The sequence below is a fragment of the Podarcis tiliguerta genome, assembly GCF_965153285.1.
Source record: "Podarcis tiliguerta genome assembly, chromosome: 13".
Lineage (NCBI taxonomy): Eukaryota > Metazoa > Chordata > Lepidosauria > Squamata > Lacertidae > Podarcis > Podarcis tiliguerta.
The window spans coordinates 30,525,318-30,540,339 of NC_139546.1; the positions used below are offsets into that span (position 1 = coordinate 30,525,318).

At 40.9% G+C, this 15,022-nt stretch overlaps 1 protein-coding gene across 5 annotated transcripts; it reads left to right on the forward strand.

The window, feature by feature from the left end:
• The first annotated feature begins 1,143 nt into the window (after positions 1–1,143).
• LOC310663325 (butyrophilin subfamily 1 member A1-like) lies at positions 1,144–15,015 on the forward strand. 5 transcript variants are annotated; one of them, XR_014504479.1, is made up of 14 exons: positions 1,144–1,601; positions 2,951–3,057; positions 3,285–3,626; positions 4,988–5,383; positions 6,042–6,392; positions 7,258–7,311; positions 8,724–8,765; positions 10,313–10,333; positions 10,472–10,492; positions 11,220–11,252; positions 12,502–12,543; positions 12,850–12,876; positions 13,513–14,174; positions 14,362–15,015. XR_014504479.1 is itself a non-coding variant. In XM_083411091.1 (13 exons), the coding sequence occupies exons 2-13, from the start codon at positions 2,985–2,987 to the stop codon at positions 14,025–14,027; spliced, it is 1,926 nt and encodes a 641-aa protein (XP_083267217.1). In that variant the 5' UTR covers positions 1,144–1,580; positions 2,951–2,984; the 3' UTR covers positions 14,028–15,015. The 5 variants fall into 5 exon arrangements, 4 of the variants coding, with proteins under 4 accessions (XP_083267217.1, XP_083267216.1, XP_083267219.1 ...); XM_083411091.1 differs by having other exon boundaries at positions 1,144–1,580; positions 6,033–6,392; positions 13,513–15,015; XM_083411090.1 differs by having other exon boundaries at positions 1,144–1,580; positions 6,042–6,413; positions 13,513–15,015.
• Positions 15,016–15,022: the final 7 nt, after the last annotated feature.

Consider the following 15,022-nt stretch of genomic DNA (forward strand, 5'->3'; position numbering starts at 1 on the left):
AGTCAGTCTAGCTCCTCCAGGGAGGGAGTTCTTGAGTCTGGGAGCAGCCACCAAGAAGGCCCTCTCCAGCATGCCAGTGAGAATGGCAGGACCAAGGGTGCCCACTTTTATAAAATATTGGAGGGAGAGATAAGTCCCACCCAGCATAATTGATCACAAGACACAGCATGCATACACCATTTGGATGGCAATGCCCCTCAACGGGGGGGAGGCCCACTCAAATATTTTAGGGGGAACGAAGGGATTTTGACCTCTAGGAGTTGGCTCCTATAGACAGGACCATAGGAGCTGCACCCCATCTCAATCAGGAGCTGCCCCCTCTCTCTTGGCTCTTAGCTTCCTCCCTTGGGGCTCACCATTTCCCCCTACCCTGCGCCATCCCGCTGACATCTCCACTGTGGTCACCACACCTGCCACCGCTTTGAAACCTACAGCAACTCAACTTTCCAGCCAACATACTTCCAGATGCCAGTGCTGCATTTCCAGAAGCCAGTACCTCGTTCTGAAGGAGAAAGACAAGTGGTTCTGTCTTTTGGTCCCATGGTCTGGTGTGAACCAACTGACTCATGCCACGGTGTAGGAGCAAAACATGTGTGTCTTTTGTTCTGGTGTGGCCAGAGCACGGGAGCCAAAATGGGACACCCAGGATTGGGATTCAGAAGCCAAGGTGGCTCCTGTAAATGTCACACTTAAGACAGGACAGTTGCATGGTATGCACTCTGCTTAAGGATAGTATGTTTAGAGTAAGGTTACCAGATGTTTTTCAATGAATCCGGAGATACTTTTCAACTTCAGTGGATTTTGTATGGGGACTGATTTGTAAATCCAGGGACTGTCCCCGGGAAACGGGGATGTCTGGTAACTTTAGTTTAGAGCCCTGTTGGTGAAAACAGGATCTGAGACTCTTGGCTAAGATGCCAATGAGGGATACAGGCCAAGAAGGTAGGAGAAGAATTTATTTATTGAACTATAAAGGAACCATATCTTTTAGTTATAAAACTACCAGGGAAGAAAGGGTGTGTAACAGTTAATTATTGAAAGGGAGCAAAGGTTGGATAAGCAGGCAGTTGAGAATTATACTTCCTTGTTTGCTTTCCTCCTCTGAATTCTGTGGTGGCACACCCATCTGAGGCACAGTCGTAACCATTTTATTCAGATTCAGTGAAGGGACGATTAGTTAGAAATCTAGTCTCTGTCGTATTTGTCATTGACAACTCATCGGTTTCAGATATATTACTGTACCTTTTACCTTTTCGCTTCATGTAGTACAAAGAAGATCTTGACAAAGACATGGAAAGTGACTTGTTGCTGATTGGCTCTTGTGGTAGAAAGAGGGCCAATCCTTTCTACTCCAGCCACCTATACATATACAGTAGAGCTAAGCCCGCCATTATTCAAATTTGATGCTACTGGATACCACCTGATCAGTATTACAGGTTGTTGCTGTTTTAATCCAATGAATGAAAAAGTCTAAAGGTATTTTTTGGAAGAAGCCATATGGATATGGATCAGAGGAATGGATTGTTGGCTCATATTTCAATTCATTTGCAAAATATATTGTCCAGTTCTGAGAATTAACTGTAAGTAGGAGAGGTCTTCAGGTATGGCAAACTGTTTTTTTATGTTACTTTTTTATTATGAAAGATTATCTTGGTCTGTCTCTACTTTTAGAGTTGTTCACTAATTACACTTGGCAAGGTGATTTTTAATGTTTTAATAAAGCTAGGGGCAAAGGTGTGTTTGTGTGAGGGAGGGAGGGAGGGAGGGAGGGAGGGAGGGAGAAGGAGACTCACAGCACGATTTGAAAAGCTGTGGATATCTTTACAGAGAAGAATTAAACCTTTACAAAGATGAATTAAACTACTGTCTCCTATATACAAATCTACTAATACGCTTGACAAAAACTTCTCTGCTCTTTTTAAAAGTAATTTGATACTGCTATTTATAAAGCACTCAAAACATCCTGAAAATATTTCTGAATATGACTGTAATATCCAGTGAATATCCGTTCGAGTCATATTTTTAGTCATTTGGAATTGCACACCCTGTCAGATATGTTAAATCTCTCAGAGTGCTTTAATCATGAAAAATTCCCAAATGATATGCAATTTATTATTATTATTATTATTATTATTATTATTATTATTATTATTATTAGCCATCTGCTCCCACTGCATGGCTGCTGCTGGGTAGCTGTTGTTGCTGCTGCCTCATTGAAAGAAGCAGCCAGCTGAACAGACCCACCTCACTCACCCGCCATCTGACTCCAGCATCAGATGAGGGCCATATCCAATAACGAAAGATCAACTGTCTGTTGGCACTGGGCGAACATGGGGTCCAGTGTCCAGCTCTTTTCTTCTCTGCCCCCCCCCCATGCTACCTGGGGTTAATTCTTATCTTCCTGGCTTAGGACCTCTGTGGTCTCCATCACTCCCTTTTCTTTCCTGTTGGAGTCTGCTTATCTGACCCTGGCAGCCAGACTTCTCCACAGGGAGAAACACGAAGAAGGGCCTCAGATCATGATTGTGGGGTCCAGGTTGATTCCTATAGGGAGAGGCAGCCTTATGCATAGGATTGTGCAGTTGGCTGATGATGGAGATGCAGTTGATGCTGACGATAAACAGACACTTAACCTCCACCTGCAAGGGCAACTTGTGGGCTGCCCAGGGTGGGAAAAGAGGGAACAAACACTCAAAACGAGATCGAGGTTAAGGATGAGGAAGGAGGCAACACAGCTTTTAATTGTAAAAAAAAAAAAATGCTAGTGAACCTGGAAATACCACATTTGTCACCCATTCTGTGAGGAAGTTTATCAGTTAACTGAAATCCAGTTCTTAAAATTATTCTGTTCACAGATGATAATAGGTTTGTGTTGAGTAGTCAGGACACATTGCAAAGTCATGCATTGTTTAACCAACTCTCCCCCCCCCCCTTCCTTTTATGCTGCCAGAGATCTGGATGGCTGCCAGGGACTTCTCACCACAATGGAGAGACTAGTGAAGCCGATCTTTGTGGTTGGTGTCGCTATGATTAGTTTTGTTGGAATATGGAGGAAGGGTAAGAAGCATTTTGCTCTCCCCAGAAACACTGCTTGATTTGTCATTATAGTTCTTATATACAGCATTCCACAAAATTGTTTCCCCATAATAATGCAATTCTGACCTACCAGGACTTCGGGGGGGATGGGGGATGAGGACGACACCATTTTATTATGCTGGTATTGAGATCACATAGACCTCAAACTAATTCCATCAGTCAAAGTTGCTGTTTTTATTTCCTTACAGCTGTTTATATTAAAGGAACTGTCAGCCCTGAAATTGTCCAAGTTGGACAAGATGTGATATTGTGCTGCCAAGTAGGAGGCTGCACATCCTCCAGGCTACAAGTCCACTTATATAAGTGGGAAGGCTCCAAAAATCAAACCTTGTATATCCACAATAGCACAGAGCAGCAGTACAGCGTTCAAGAAAGTGTTCAAGAGAACAACACTCACAAAGGATACTATGAGAATGGATTCCTTGAAGTGACTCTCCTCCAGGTGCAGCTAGCAAACAGTGGGCAGTATGTGTGCTCCATGATGTGTGATGATGTCTATAAAGAAGATATTGTGGAGGTGACAGTAGAAGGTAACTACGAAGGCTTAAATGCTATCTCCCTAATCCATGACTTGTGGAGACCTGGTTTATATTACTGAGACTAGGTAGACGTCTCAGAAGGGACTTGAGAGTTGGGGGGGGGAGAGTTCTAGAAAAATTCTCTCTGTCTTTCTCCAAACTTTCTGTCCACTTGGTTGGGAACCTAGATTGTTTGTCCCTGGCACTGGGTAATTGGTACAGATTAGGAATTCTGCAGGTTTACAAAGTATCTAAGTGCCTAACAGTCTACATACCTGAGCTGGCAAGGTTAGTCTCAAAGGCTCTGCTGAGTAGTCCCAGACTGTTGGTTCTGGGAGACTTCAGCATCCTTGCCAAGGCCATTAACTCTGGGGTGGCTCAGAATCATGGCTGCTGTGACAACCAAGGGGTAGTCCCAACCTGTCATTGGCCCAACACATGGGGCAAGCCACAATCTCTGGATCTGGTTTCCTGGACTGGGCAGGAAGAGGGATACGTGGAAGTGGGAGATACGAACATCAGTTGCTTGTCATGGCCGGATCACTTCTGGTCAAGATTTAGGCTTCCAGCACCCTTTTCCCCTTCTGCAGAGGCAGGGGACCTGTTACGAAGGTCCACCCTCAAAGACTGCTGGATACAAATGGGTTGCAGATGGTTCTGAGGGATTTTCCAGCTGATATGACTGGCACCCCCTGGGTGATTTGTGAAATATGGGAATTGCTTGTGCCATTAATACAATCACCTCTGACCACCCTCTTCTACTTCACATTATTATTATTTTATGGCCCTTCACTCAGGGTGGGTTACACCATGTTAAACCCAGGGTGGGTTACACCATGTTAAAAATAGTTTAAAATAACTTACTATCAGAGAAATATGATGGGTTCTAAAATATATATATTTCAAGTGTCAAAAGAGGTACATCTTCAGCATTCCCCAGAAGCTGTGTAATGAAGATGCTAGATACATCTCTGTGTGGAGGAAACTCCACAACTTAGGGGCTCCCACAAATTATGCCATCTCCTGAATGTCTGGTGGTGGTTGAATAACCAATACCACTTTATACACCATTCTTAGCACCAGAGAGTGTCTGTAGAGAAGGAGGTGGCCTTTGAGACATAAGTTAGGTAAGGTTTGAAACACTAAGGTGAATACCTTGAATTGGACCCAGAAACAAACAGCAAATTTTCCAAGTTAAATTTTAAAATTTTACCAAATGTTGTGTTTATGGGAAATGATAGCTTCAGCTTTATACATCTCTATTATCCACTCATTTCCTAGTATATTTGTAATAAGCTGTGCTATCACAAGTATGAACTACTGTGTGAGTGTATGTAAAGTATGAGTTATTAACATAAATGAATGTTTTCCAGGTTTAATTAGTGTTACTGTTGGGGATATTGCCAGTCTTCCATGCCAGATGATTGAGACCTATTATCCCTCTCATCTGGAACTGCAGTGGAGAAAAAGAAGCCCTGGGAAGAGCAGGACCATCTATTCTTACCAGCTTTATTGGGATACCTGCCCATCGGTTTGTTATGGAGACAACTTTATTGCTAGGTGCCCTTATTCAAATGGACCCAAGAGCCAAGTATGGCTTAGGAAGAAGTACAAACTAAAGGCAGAGGTGTTGAAACACAGTAATCTTGGGGATGGAAATATTTCCCTGAACCTAAATAACATTCAGAAGGAAGATGCAGGGAGATACGAATGTTCGGTGAACTCTAACTTGTGGCACAAAGTGGTAATCTACAAGCTTGATGTGAGAGGTAAATAATACCAATGTCAGAAAGAAAGAAAGAATCAAGGAAAAGGGTTTGGTAATAACACCTTTTTCCTGCTTTGCTTGAAGGAGAAGTAACTGGGATCACATGAAAAGTAACTGGGGTCTTTGCAGGCAATTTCAAAGCCTTGCTTTTGGTCATAGTCAAGATTAAATGCCAAACTAGCACTATTTTAAGAGTATTTACTATGGGTTGTATGTTATAACTGATAATTCCAAAATCGTGTGTGCTTGTGAAAAATGATCACACCAGTGTGATTATGAACATCCTACAGTTTTGCATCAATAGTCTACTGGTCAATATTTGCATCTGGCATAAATGGTCCTATTCTTGAATTGTGCAATCCTGTATCAGTCTGCTCAAAAGCAACCATTGACTTCAATCAGGCTTACTTCCAAGTAGATGTGGATAGGGTTACAGCTTGAACTTACAGTCCTACAATGATTAATCCAATGTGTGTCCATTGTTTTTAACTGAACTTGCTCTAGACTCAAGTGGCAATTTTTGCACACACCTGAGAATCAGTTCCATTTAGATCAAGAGAGTTTGCTGGAAGTATACATTATTCAGTCATTTATTTGCTAAGAGGTGAGGGGTAAATGAAGTCCAATAATATTTCTTATTACCTTTTCAGCCTTTGTAGGTGTTTCAGTTGTTGCCAATGTTAATCCTAAAATTGGCAGAATTGGACAAGATGTGATATTACATTGCCAAGTAAGAGGATGCAAATCTTCCAGGGTGCAAGTGCAATTATATAAGTGGGAAGGCTCAAGAAATCACACATTGTACATCCACAACAGCACAAGCCAGCACAGGGTTGAAGAAAAAAGCACAAGAGAGAGTGATGATAATGGCATTCGCAAAGGATACTATAAGAATGGGCTCCTTGAAGTGACTCTTCTTAATGTGCAACTAGCAGACAGTGGCCAGTATGTTTGTGCCACAACATGTAATGATGTCTACAAAGAAGATATTGTGGAGGTGACAATAGAAGGTAATTATGAAGGCTTAGATGGTAAGAACTTCCATAATTCTTCTCTTCTGCTCAGCACAAACTGTAACCCACTGATTTCCTAAAATGTGCATTTGATAAAGTTTCCCTCCCAAATGCATTTGGAGTTGCAGTAAACACTTCTTCCTTTTTAGGACTGAGAGGTTTTTTTAATTGTTTATTTATTTAAAAATTACATCCTGCTTTTCACTATCTCAGGTTTCAAAGCAGTTCACAGCAATAAAATGCACACTATAGAAAATTCAAAACCTAAATGAAACCTCCAAAATTTAAAACCTCAAGTATCTAAAATCTTAACAACTTAAGTTTCCTTCCTCCTCTTTCTTTGCCTGTTAGTGATGCTATTCCAGTTTTGTTGGTGGTTTTCTACCGCAATCATGTCCTGGTGTGGCCATGAGTCTGTAGAGGACCTCATTTTTCTGTGAGGGCTTCAGGAGATGTTTCCAAAGGGGTAATGACAGAAAAAGAGGTTCTGGATTCACCATGAACGCTTTCCTTGTTCTCTTATGATGGCAATGGAGCCCACCTGAGAGGTGCCGGAAACTTTCAATCCACGACTTGATTTTTAAAAGTGGAAAACTGAAGAAAAAAAATATAACTTCTTCTCAGACCACCTTGTATGACTTCTGTGGCACCCAATGGAACATCTGCCCTGCTCCTCAATATGGATAGTGTTTTTGAATGTGGCCAAAGAGAAATGTAGGGGCCAAAGCTTCATGTAAGTTCTAGAAGGAAGAAACCTAAGACACATTCCAAGATGAACTCTGAGCTTGTATGAGCCTCTGAAAACTCTGCTTCTGGTGAGGCAATGGTGGGTAATTTAATTAAGCCTGCTTTTGTCTTTTAGAAGTGCCTGTCCAAAGTGCTGAAGTCTGGGTGTTCTGTGGCTTTGCTTTCCTAGGTAAGTTTCCTTACATGAATGGAGTAGGTATGAAATTCATTAAAATGTAGTGTTATGAACTGTGACGTATCTATTTATTAAGATATTTTTAATTATCTAGCTCAAAACATAAGAGGTGGTGCTTTCCTTTCATTGTGTCAGCCGGTCTTCAAATCTATTTATTGCTTTAAGTAAGAAATAGGTTTCCCCCCTTTCTATTTGACAGAACAAGCCCACAGGGCTATGACTATCTCCAATCTTTGACGCTTTCTGTTACCGCTGTGAGGGATCAAAAGATAAGCATAAGGATGGAGGAGGAATCCATTTTTAATGGATTTAAACACAGAATTTGGGGCTTCTGACCTCTTCTGGCTTTGCCCTTATTGGACTATCTCTTGCATCATGTGCCTGTTTATGCTGCTTGTGCATTGTCTTTTTTTCAAAGCTAGATTAGTTATCAGGGCTGCATGTGCGCGTGTACACACCCACACCCCAATCCAGGGCCTCTGGAAGTAGGTGAAATGCTGCTTCAGGGTAGGGCTTTGGGAAGAAGAAGTAGTGGCCAGGCAGGATTGATAAGTAGGGAGTGAAAGCCTGCACCCCAAATCAAAAGGCATCCACCATCACCGCCCCACCTTCTGCCTGGAAAATGGGAAGTTGCTGCTAGACTGGTAGGTTCCGTCTACTCACTTTTCATTGCCTCCCTTTCCCACGCAATGCCTGTCTTTCCTTTCTGCCTGTTGGGTTACTCCCTGGATCCCTCAGGGCCACCCAACCCCCAGACTTGAGCAACACTTGGCTTCCACTGAAACTGACCCAATTCAGTTCCAAACATGGCTGATTGCAGTGCACAACCTTATTAATTATGCACAAAGAGTCTAGCCCAGGGGTCAGCAAACTTTTTCAGCAGGGGGCCGTTCCACTGTCCCTCAGACCTGGGGGGGGGCAAACTATATTTTGTGGGGGAAATGAACGAATTCCTATTCCCCACAAATAAGCCAGAGATGCATTTTATATAAAAGCACATATTCTGCTCATGTAAAACACCAGGCAGGCCCCACAAATAACCCAGGGATGCATTTTAAATAAAAGGGCACATTCTACTCATGTAAAAACACGGGCTGGATTCAGAAGGTGATTGGGCCGGATCTGGCCCTTGGGCCTTAGTTTGTCTACCCACGGTCTATCCCCACACATGCTTTTATAATTATTAGTGCATAAATGTTTTTATACAGTTATATGAATGGTTGTATGTACCTGTTTCTGTGCATATGCATATGATAATGCATATTGTCTGCTAGATTTTTTTGTATTTTTATTAGTACTGTTAATGAAAACCCAAGAAACAGGGCAAAGAGCCACATTTAAGTGTTCTTTGTCTTGTAAACAGCACTTTTTAAACTAAAAAGGATAATCTTTTCATTTATTCTCAGCTTTCGTCTTCATAGTAAGTTGGCGTTTTTATAGAAAGCTAGGTGAGTTAAAGTTCTCATTTGTTTAACTGTGGGGTTTTTTTGTAACTTCTAAACATATTTGCAGTGTTTTTGCCCTACGTTCAATTATGAACAGAGACAAGGCAGAGACCTAATCCTTTCTCAATTGTAGCCACTACAATTCGAGGACACAGAAAACTATGGAGTGATTTTCTTCCAAGTGGCAGGAGATGCATTTTGTAACAGTGAACAGTGCTTGAAACTGATATGGGAAGTTGCTTTCCTTCAGATATTTGAAACCCAAGTTGTTTAGGGCTTAAAGCATCAGTCTTTCAGCTGAGCTCAGAAATGAATAGTCAGCCAACAGAGTTATTTCAAGATTAAAGGAATGTGACTCCATCTGGCTGAATCAATGCGAGGACAAGTTTATACTGGCAACAAATTGACATTAGCCACCTTAGTGTTGGTATCATACTTGGTTTTTCGGTCAAAGGTGTATCAATTAGGTACAGGCTAATTCAGGTACAGGCTGGATTCAGCTGGTCAAATGCAGAAAATGCTGAAGGAAAACAACAATTGTTGTTGTTCTTTAGTCATTTAGTTGTGTCCGACTCTTCGTGACCCCATGGACCAGAGCACGCCAGGCACTCCTGTCTTCCACTGCCTCCCGCAGTTTGGTCAAACTCATGCTGGTAGCTTCAACAATAGCCTGTTCAAATAGCACCTGTACCTGAAGTAATCACCCCATGACCAGAAGAGGAGGGTATTAGAAAGCTTGTATACTTGTAAAGGCTCTTAAAGAAGGGGTGTTTATTACGACACCTGTGGAAGTCGTGGCACATGGTACCACTCAGGATGGGAGCAGGGCAATGTGGTGAAGAAGAAGAGGGAAGCACTGGGTTATAGTGGGTGGCCAATGATACAATTCAGTAGTTAACACTGAGACAGGCCCTCCTTGCAGACTTCAATTGCAATAGAAGATGTGTAGAAAGGAAAGACAAACATAATCCATGATTTAATGCAGCCATTTTATTTTTGAAAACAAACAAACTGTTTATTCCAATAAAATCACTGTGTTTGTGTGCATGTGGTTTGCAGAAACAATTGCTCCCAATCAAAGTAAAGTGTAACATTTGTTTCTATGTTTCTCTCAGTGAAATAAATACATAGCAAACTCAATGGCTGGATCTGCATGTCACAGTAAGCCACAGTTAATGGTTTACTCATTTAGCAAACAGATCACTCCTACTTTGCTCCTCCCACCACCATTAATGAGGGGGAACTATAGTCAATCTTGTCTTTGTGTTTTGCCCAAACCAGGCATCATGGTTTGATTCACTCAAACAAACCACAGTCAGAAAGCTAAGAATAAACCTTGACTTCCATCAGGAAATGGTATGGAGGAAAAACGATTAAATATTCCATTCCCTGCTGTGATTGCTCACAGTTGCTATGAAGTTTTGTAAGACGTGAGATAACTGAATCATGGCTTCCCTCTGTTACTTCTTCTTGGGCTCTGATTGTGCTAGGATGCGTGGTTTCTTATTTCAAAATATCTACCTCACATGAAACCTTTGATTTCTTTGCAGAAGAATTAAAGAAAGGCAATGGTAAGTCTTGTAATAGATTCCACCTTTTAAACCATCAGTTGGTAGTGAAAGAAACATATCACAAATCTCATGCTGTTCTTGCTGATAAAATTTTCATTTTAAAATTCATATGAAAAGCAAATATATCTTACCTTGCAGAACAATTAAAGACAGAAAATGGTAAGTAGCAAAAACTTTTCAAACAAAATATTGTTGCACCTCACCCTAATCTTGGAGCTGTGAGAGATTCCAGGGGTTCCAGGCACTTACCCAGGGTTTGGTTTCCTTGGAATGAGTGACTGCGGAAACTGTGGTGTCTTTATGATATATGGTATACAACCTGAGCCTACGATGGAGGGGCTCATAGCATTAACATCCCAGAATGTTTTGCTTCTCCCATGCTTCTCCCACAGCTTTGGATTCAAACAGAAATCAGCCATGGCTCTGACTCTCTGGCTTCTTCCTGCTTCTAGCCCAATTCTCTCACACACCTCAACTCCTGCTCTTGTCTGCTATTGTCCTTCTCACTACCAACCAAGTGTGGGAGACGGCCCACCCATTTCCCCTTTGGCACAGAGCAACTTCCTTTCTTATGCTATCAATCTATACTTATAGGCAATTATGGTCCTTGTCTGGCTAATTCAACAATGGGATCCTTCATTAGATTTTAACATTTGCTGGAACCAGGAATTAGAAGGGGCTTGAGCATCATACAGCCTAACTCCACCACCAACCTCACAACAATATTACTTAGGTATCCTAGAAGGATCTCTCTCTATCTCTGTCTCTCTCTCTCTCTCTGTGTGTGTGTGTAAGGAAATATGTATTGCAAATTAGATTTACAGGTGCCATAACATGATTTTTAAATTTGTTGTTAAGATAAAACCATATATGTTCTCCTTTCTAGAAAAACTAAAGGGAGAAATGAAGGCAAAAACAGGTAAGTGAATCTCTCCTTTCTTAGTTTGGAACTTACTCTTCAAGTAAAACTAAGTTTTATTCAGAGTAATTGCCTAGCATAGCCATGATCATTCTTTTCAAGGTGTCTGCTCCGAGGAAAACTTAGTTAAATACCACCCATTATTTTTCCACTTCTAAAGAAGGTAACTTCTAAATCACACATTGCCAAAATAGCCTTGTCAGTAAGTATGTGCCAAATTAATGCTTCTCATGCTATAGCCCTTTAAGAAATTACCCACCCCCAATCGGGGGGGGGGCGCTATTCAGAAAGGAAGCTTCTTCCTTGAACATTAATGAAAGCTTTCATCCAGCAGCTTCAGTGTGGGGAGGATTATTGTCATCGGGGTGCAATATGGAGAGAAATGAGTTAAAGCTCTGCTTCATGCATCACAGTTCTGGTTCCTTCCATCACAACTACTATTTAAAGAACAGATCAGGCATATTCAATACTTACACACATTTCACATAGTATTTAAGACATACTCAGAAGTTCCCCTCACACCTTAACTGGATTAATGATTCTCAATGTAAATTCAAATACGTTTTGATTCTTACAACCCAAAGGACTGACAGTCCATTAAAAGGCTTTGAGAGTGGAGGTGCTATGCAATGCTACCAAAATTGACAGTTAATGCAAGATAATACACAGGCTACGCAAACCCTTATTGCCTAAACTAATAGCTTGCCTATCTAGCTGTTTTGTATAATAGAGATCAAGTCAGAGCCCCATAAGTTTAATGGTTCCTGTATAATATGTGGCAATGTAGTTCAACACATCTAGCAGGGCTGCACTAGAAACCAAGAGGCACAAGGGGAAATCTGGATGCAAATGATGGTTTAGACAGCACAAGAATAGAAAGACTGAGATTCAGAAAATTTTGCCTCCCCTGCTCCATATGACAAGGCAGTGTGTATTCCATGGGTACCATATCGAAGAACTCTTGTGACACTTGGTATGAAAAGGTGGACTGCCTTGCACCAGATGGCCCACCATTTTTGGTGGCATTATCTGAGCATAAATCTTTTTTCCCATTTCAAGATAACAGAATGAGAAATCTCATTAAGTCTTTCAGCTTTCAACCAGTGAATCAGTCAACTTACTATTTCACTTATTCTATGTTTCTCATTATGTCAAACAAACACATTTCAAACTCCTGATTTATTGGGAAGCATGTTTTTAGTTTTAAACTTGTACTTCATCTGAGAAATATATATTTTTTCCTTTGCAGAACAATATGAAGCAGGAAAGGAACAATTGGAGATGGTTAAAGGTGAGTCTTATGTAATGTTTTGCACATTTGTGGACAAAATACATTCTTTAGGAGGCACGGGGAATGAAAAGGTTATCCTTTTTATTTTTAAAAGTGCAATTTACAAGAACCATAGAAACTTAAATGTCTCACCCTCTTCCTCTTAATTGTTTCCTTTGCCATACTGCAATGCAGTGTCTGTGTAACCTTACCATGCCAACAATTATTATGTGGACATTTGCATCTTCACTGCTAGATGTTCTAAAAATTCAGCTATGGTTGTCATCCTTCCTCACATAATGTTTTTGTTCGTTTCTTTACATACAGAAATATTAGCTGCCCACTTACACAAAGGTGAGACTAACAAATACTTTTAAAAATTCACATGGTTTGATAAATGAAAAATAGGGTTGTTTTTTAAGCAACACAAAATAACAACCAATGCACTGGTGATAATCTGCAATTCTGATTAGTTTCATAGAGGTTTTCCAGATGATTATTTAAAGGGAAGAGGGATAAGCGGTGATGAGAGAGGAGTAAAGTTTGGCATTGCAATGAAAGGGGAGTGAAGCTCAGCATGGGGAAAATATCTTCACTCTCCTCCTTGTGTCTGATGCTGATCTTCATTCCCCATTTTGTTATCATGCTGATCTTCACTCCCTTCCAATTTTGATATTCCCCAAAGAGTTTATGTTGTCCTTCAGTTCTTCTGGAGGGTTGGGGACAGAGGTACACAATGCCTGGGCCTGCAGGTATGCTGAAGATTGCAGCAGAATTACATTGGTGCATACATGGGTTGAATTGCTTTTTGAAGCAAGCTTTGATTAATTCTCTTGGATCAAAATTTGTATTTCCCATAATATGTCACAATGCCATGTAGCAGCAGATGTGTGTGTAACCCACAAAGGGATGCTGGTGTCCTCAAAGAGTCACATAAAGCAACCCTCCAGTCTGTGCATTTTGAGTTCAGCCCTTTCCTTTCCTTTGCAGCTGATGTAGTCTTGGACCCCAGGACAGCTCACCCAAAATTAAAAGTGTCCGAAGATGGCAAAAGTGTTTGGAACACAGGAACTGTTTCACAGGTTTCTGACTGGGAGAAGCGGTTTGACTCCCGCACATTCATTCTGGCAAAACATGGATTTTCAGAAGGCAAACATTACTGGGTAGTGGAGATTGGTCAGAAGAAAACCTGGGACTTGGGAGTTTCCTCTGCAACTGCTTCTAGAAAGGGGGAGATCACCCTGTCTCCTGAGAATGACTACTGGGTCATAGGATGTGATGATGGGAAAGATTATTGGGCTCGGACAGAGCAATGGACGCGCCTGAAAGTGAATGGAAAGCTTACAAAATTAGGAATATTCCTAGATAAATCAGCCGGAAGCTTATCTTTTTATGATGTCTGCAGACATAGGAAATTGCACACTTATAAAAAACTTGGTGTTGGGGAGCTTTATCCCTTCTTCTATATAGGCTCTGTAACTAATCAGCCATTGAAAATTGTATAATATTTGAAAGAAAATGAGATTGTGGAGAAAAAATGAAAACAAATTCCACAGATAGCTGAGAATTAATTAGCATAGTTCTTTAGTTTAACCATGATTTTTTCTTTCTTTCTCATATTGATGTCAGAGAATAAAAGACTCGGAATAGAAGTAATGTTACAAGTGACTGCACTGTGTACAATCCTCTTCCCCAACCAATTTTATGGCTCTAATCCAGAGCCCCTAATTAAAGCAACCTTTCCTTAGCCAGCCCAGAAACCCATCCCAAATTAGTTTGGGAAGGGGCTAATTTTTAATCAGAGTAAAAAAATATAATCCAGAGCTGGGAGGATGACAGGTGAGAGAGACATTACATCTGAGAACTGGGGTTCAATTCTGCACCTTTATTAAGTTTCTCTGATTGCAAAGCAGCATTGCTGCCGTCGCTCAAATGTTGTCAAGCAAGGGGAGCAATCCTGCAGGGCAAGTCTTCAGGAAAGAAGGACAGTTGGGTTACATTGGGCAAGAAAGAGATTCAGGTGGCATCTTCCTTTTTCTGGTATGGTGCAGACAATGGGCAAATAGATATTTGCCTTTTGTGGGGTTTACTAAATGATGCCTGCTCGTCTTCCAGCTTGATGGCTTGCCCCCTGACAGCCCTGGATCACTCTGGGCCATCCAACCTGACCCACAGTGTTTGGCCGCTGAGTTAACCCATGCTGTTCTTGCTGATAAAAATTTCTTTTTAAAATTAATATGAAAAGCAAATATATACTTTATGTCTTTGACACCTGAATTTTTGTCCTATTTGTCTCAGGACTTTGTACACAGCCCCAACAAATCATGTATTGACTTTGTCTTTACCAAAGTGTTCAAGTCTCATCTATTTTCTCAGGCTTTTAACTCTTGATCTGTTTTTTGTCGTTGATTAATTATTTCTAAGTCACTCTGATAACCTGATTAAGGAGTTGATTATATATTTTCAAAAAGAATAAATATATTGAATATTCAATACATGT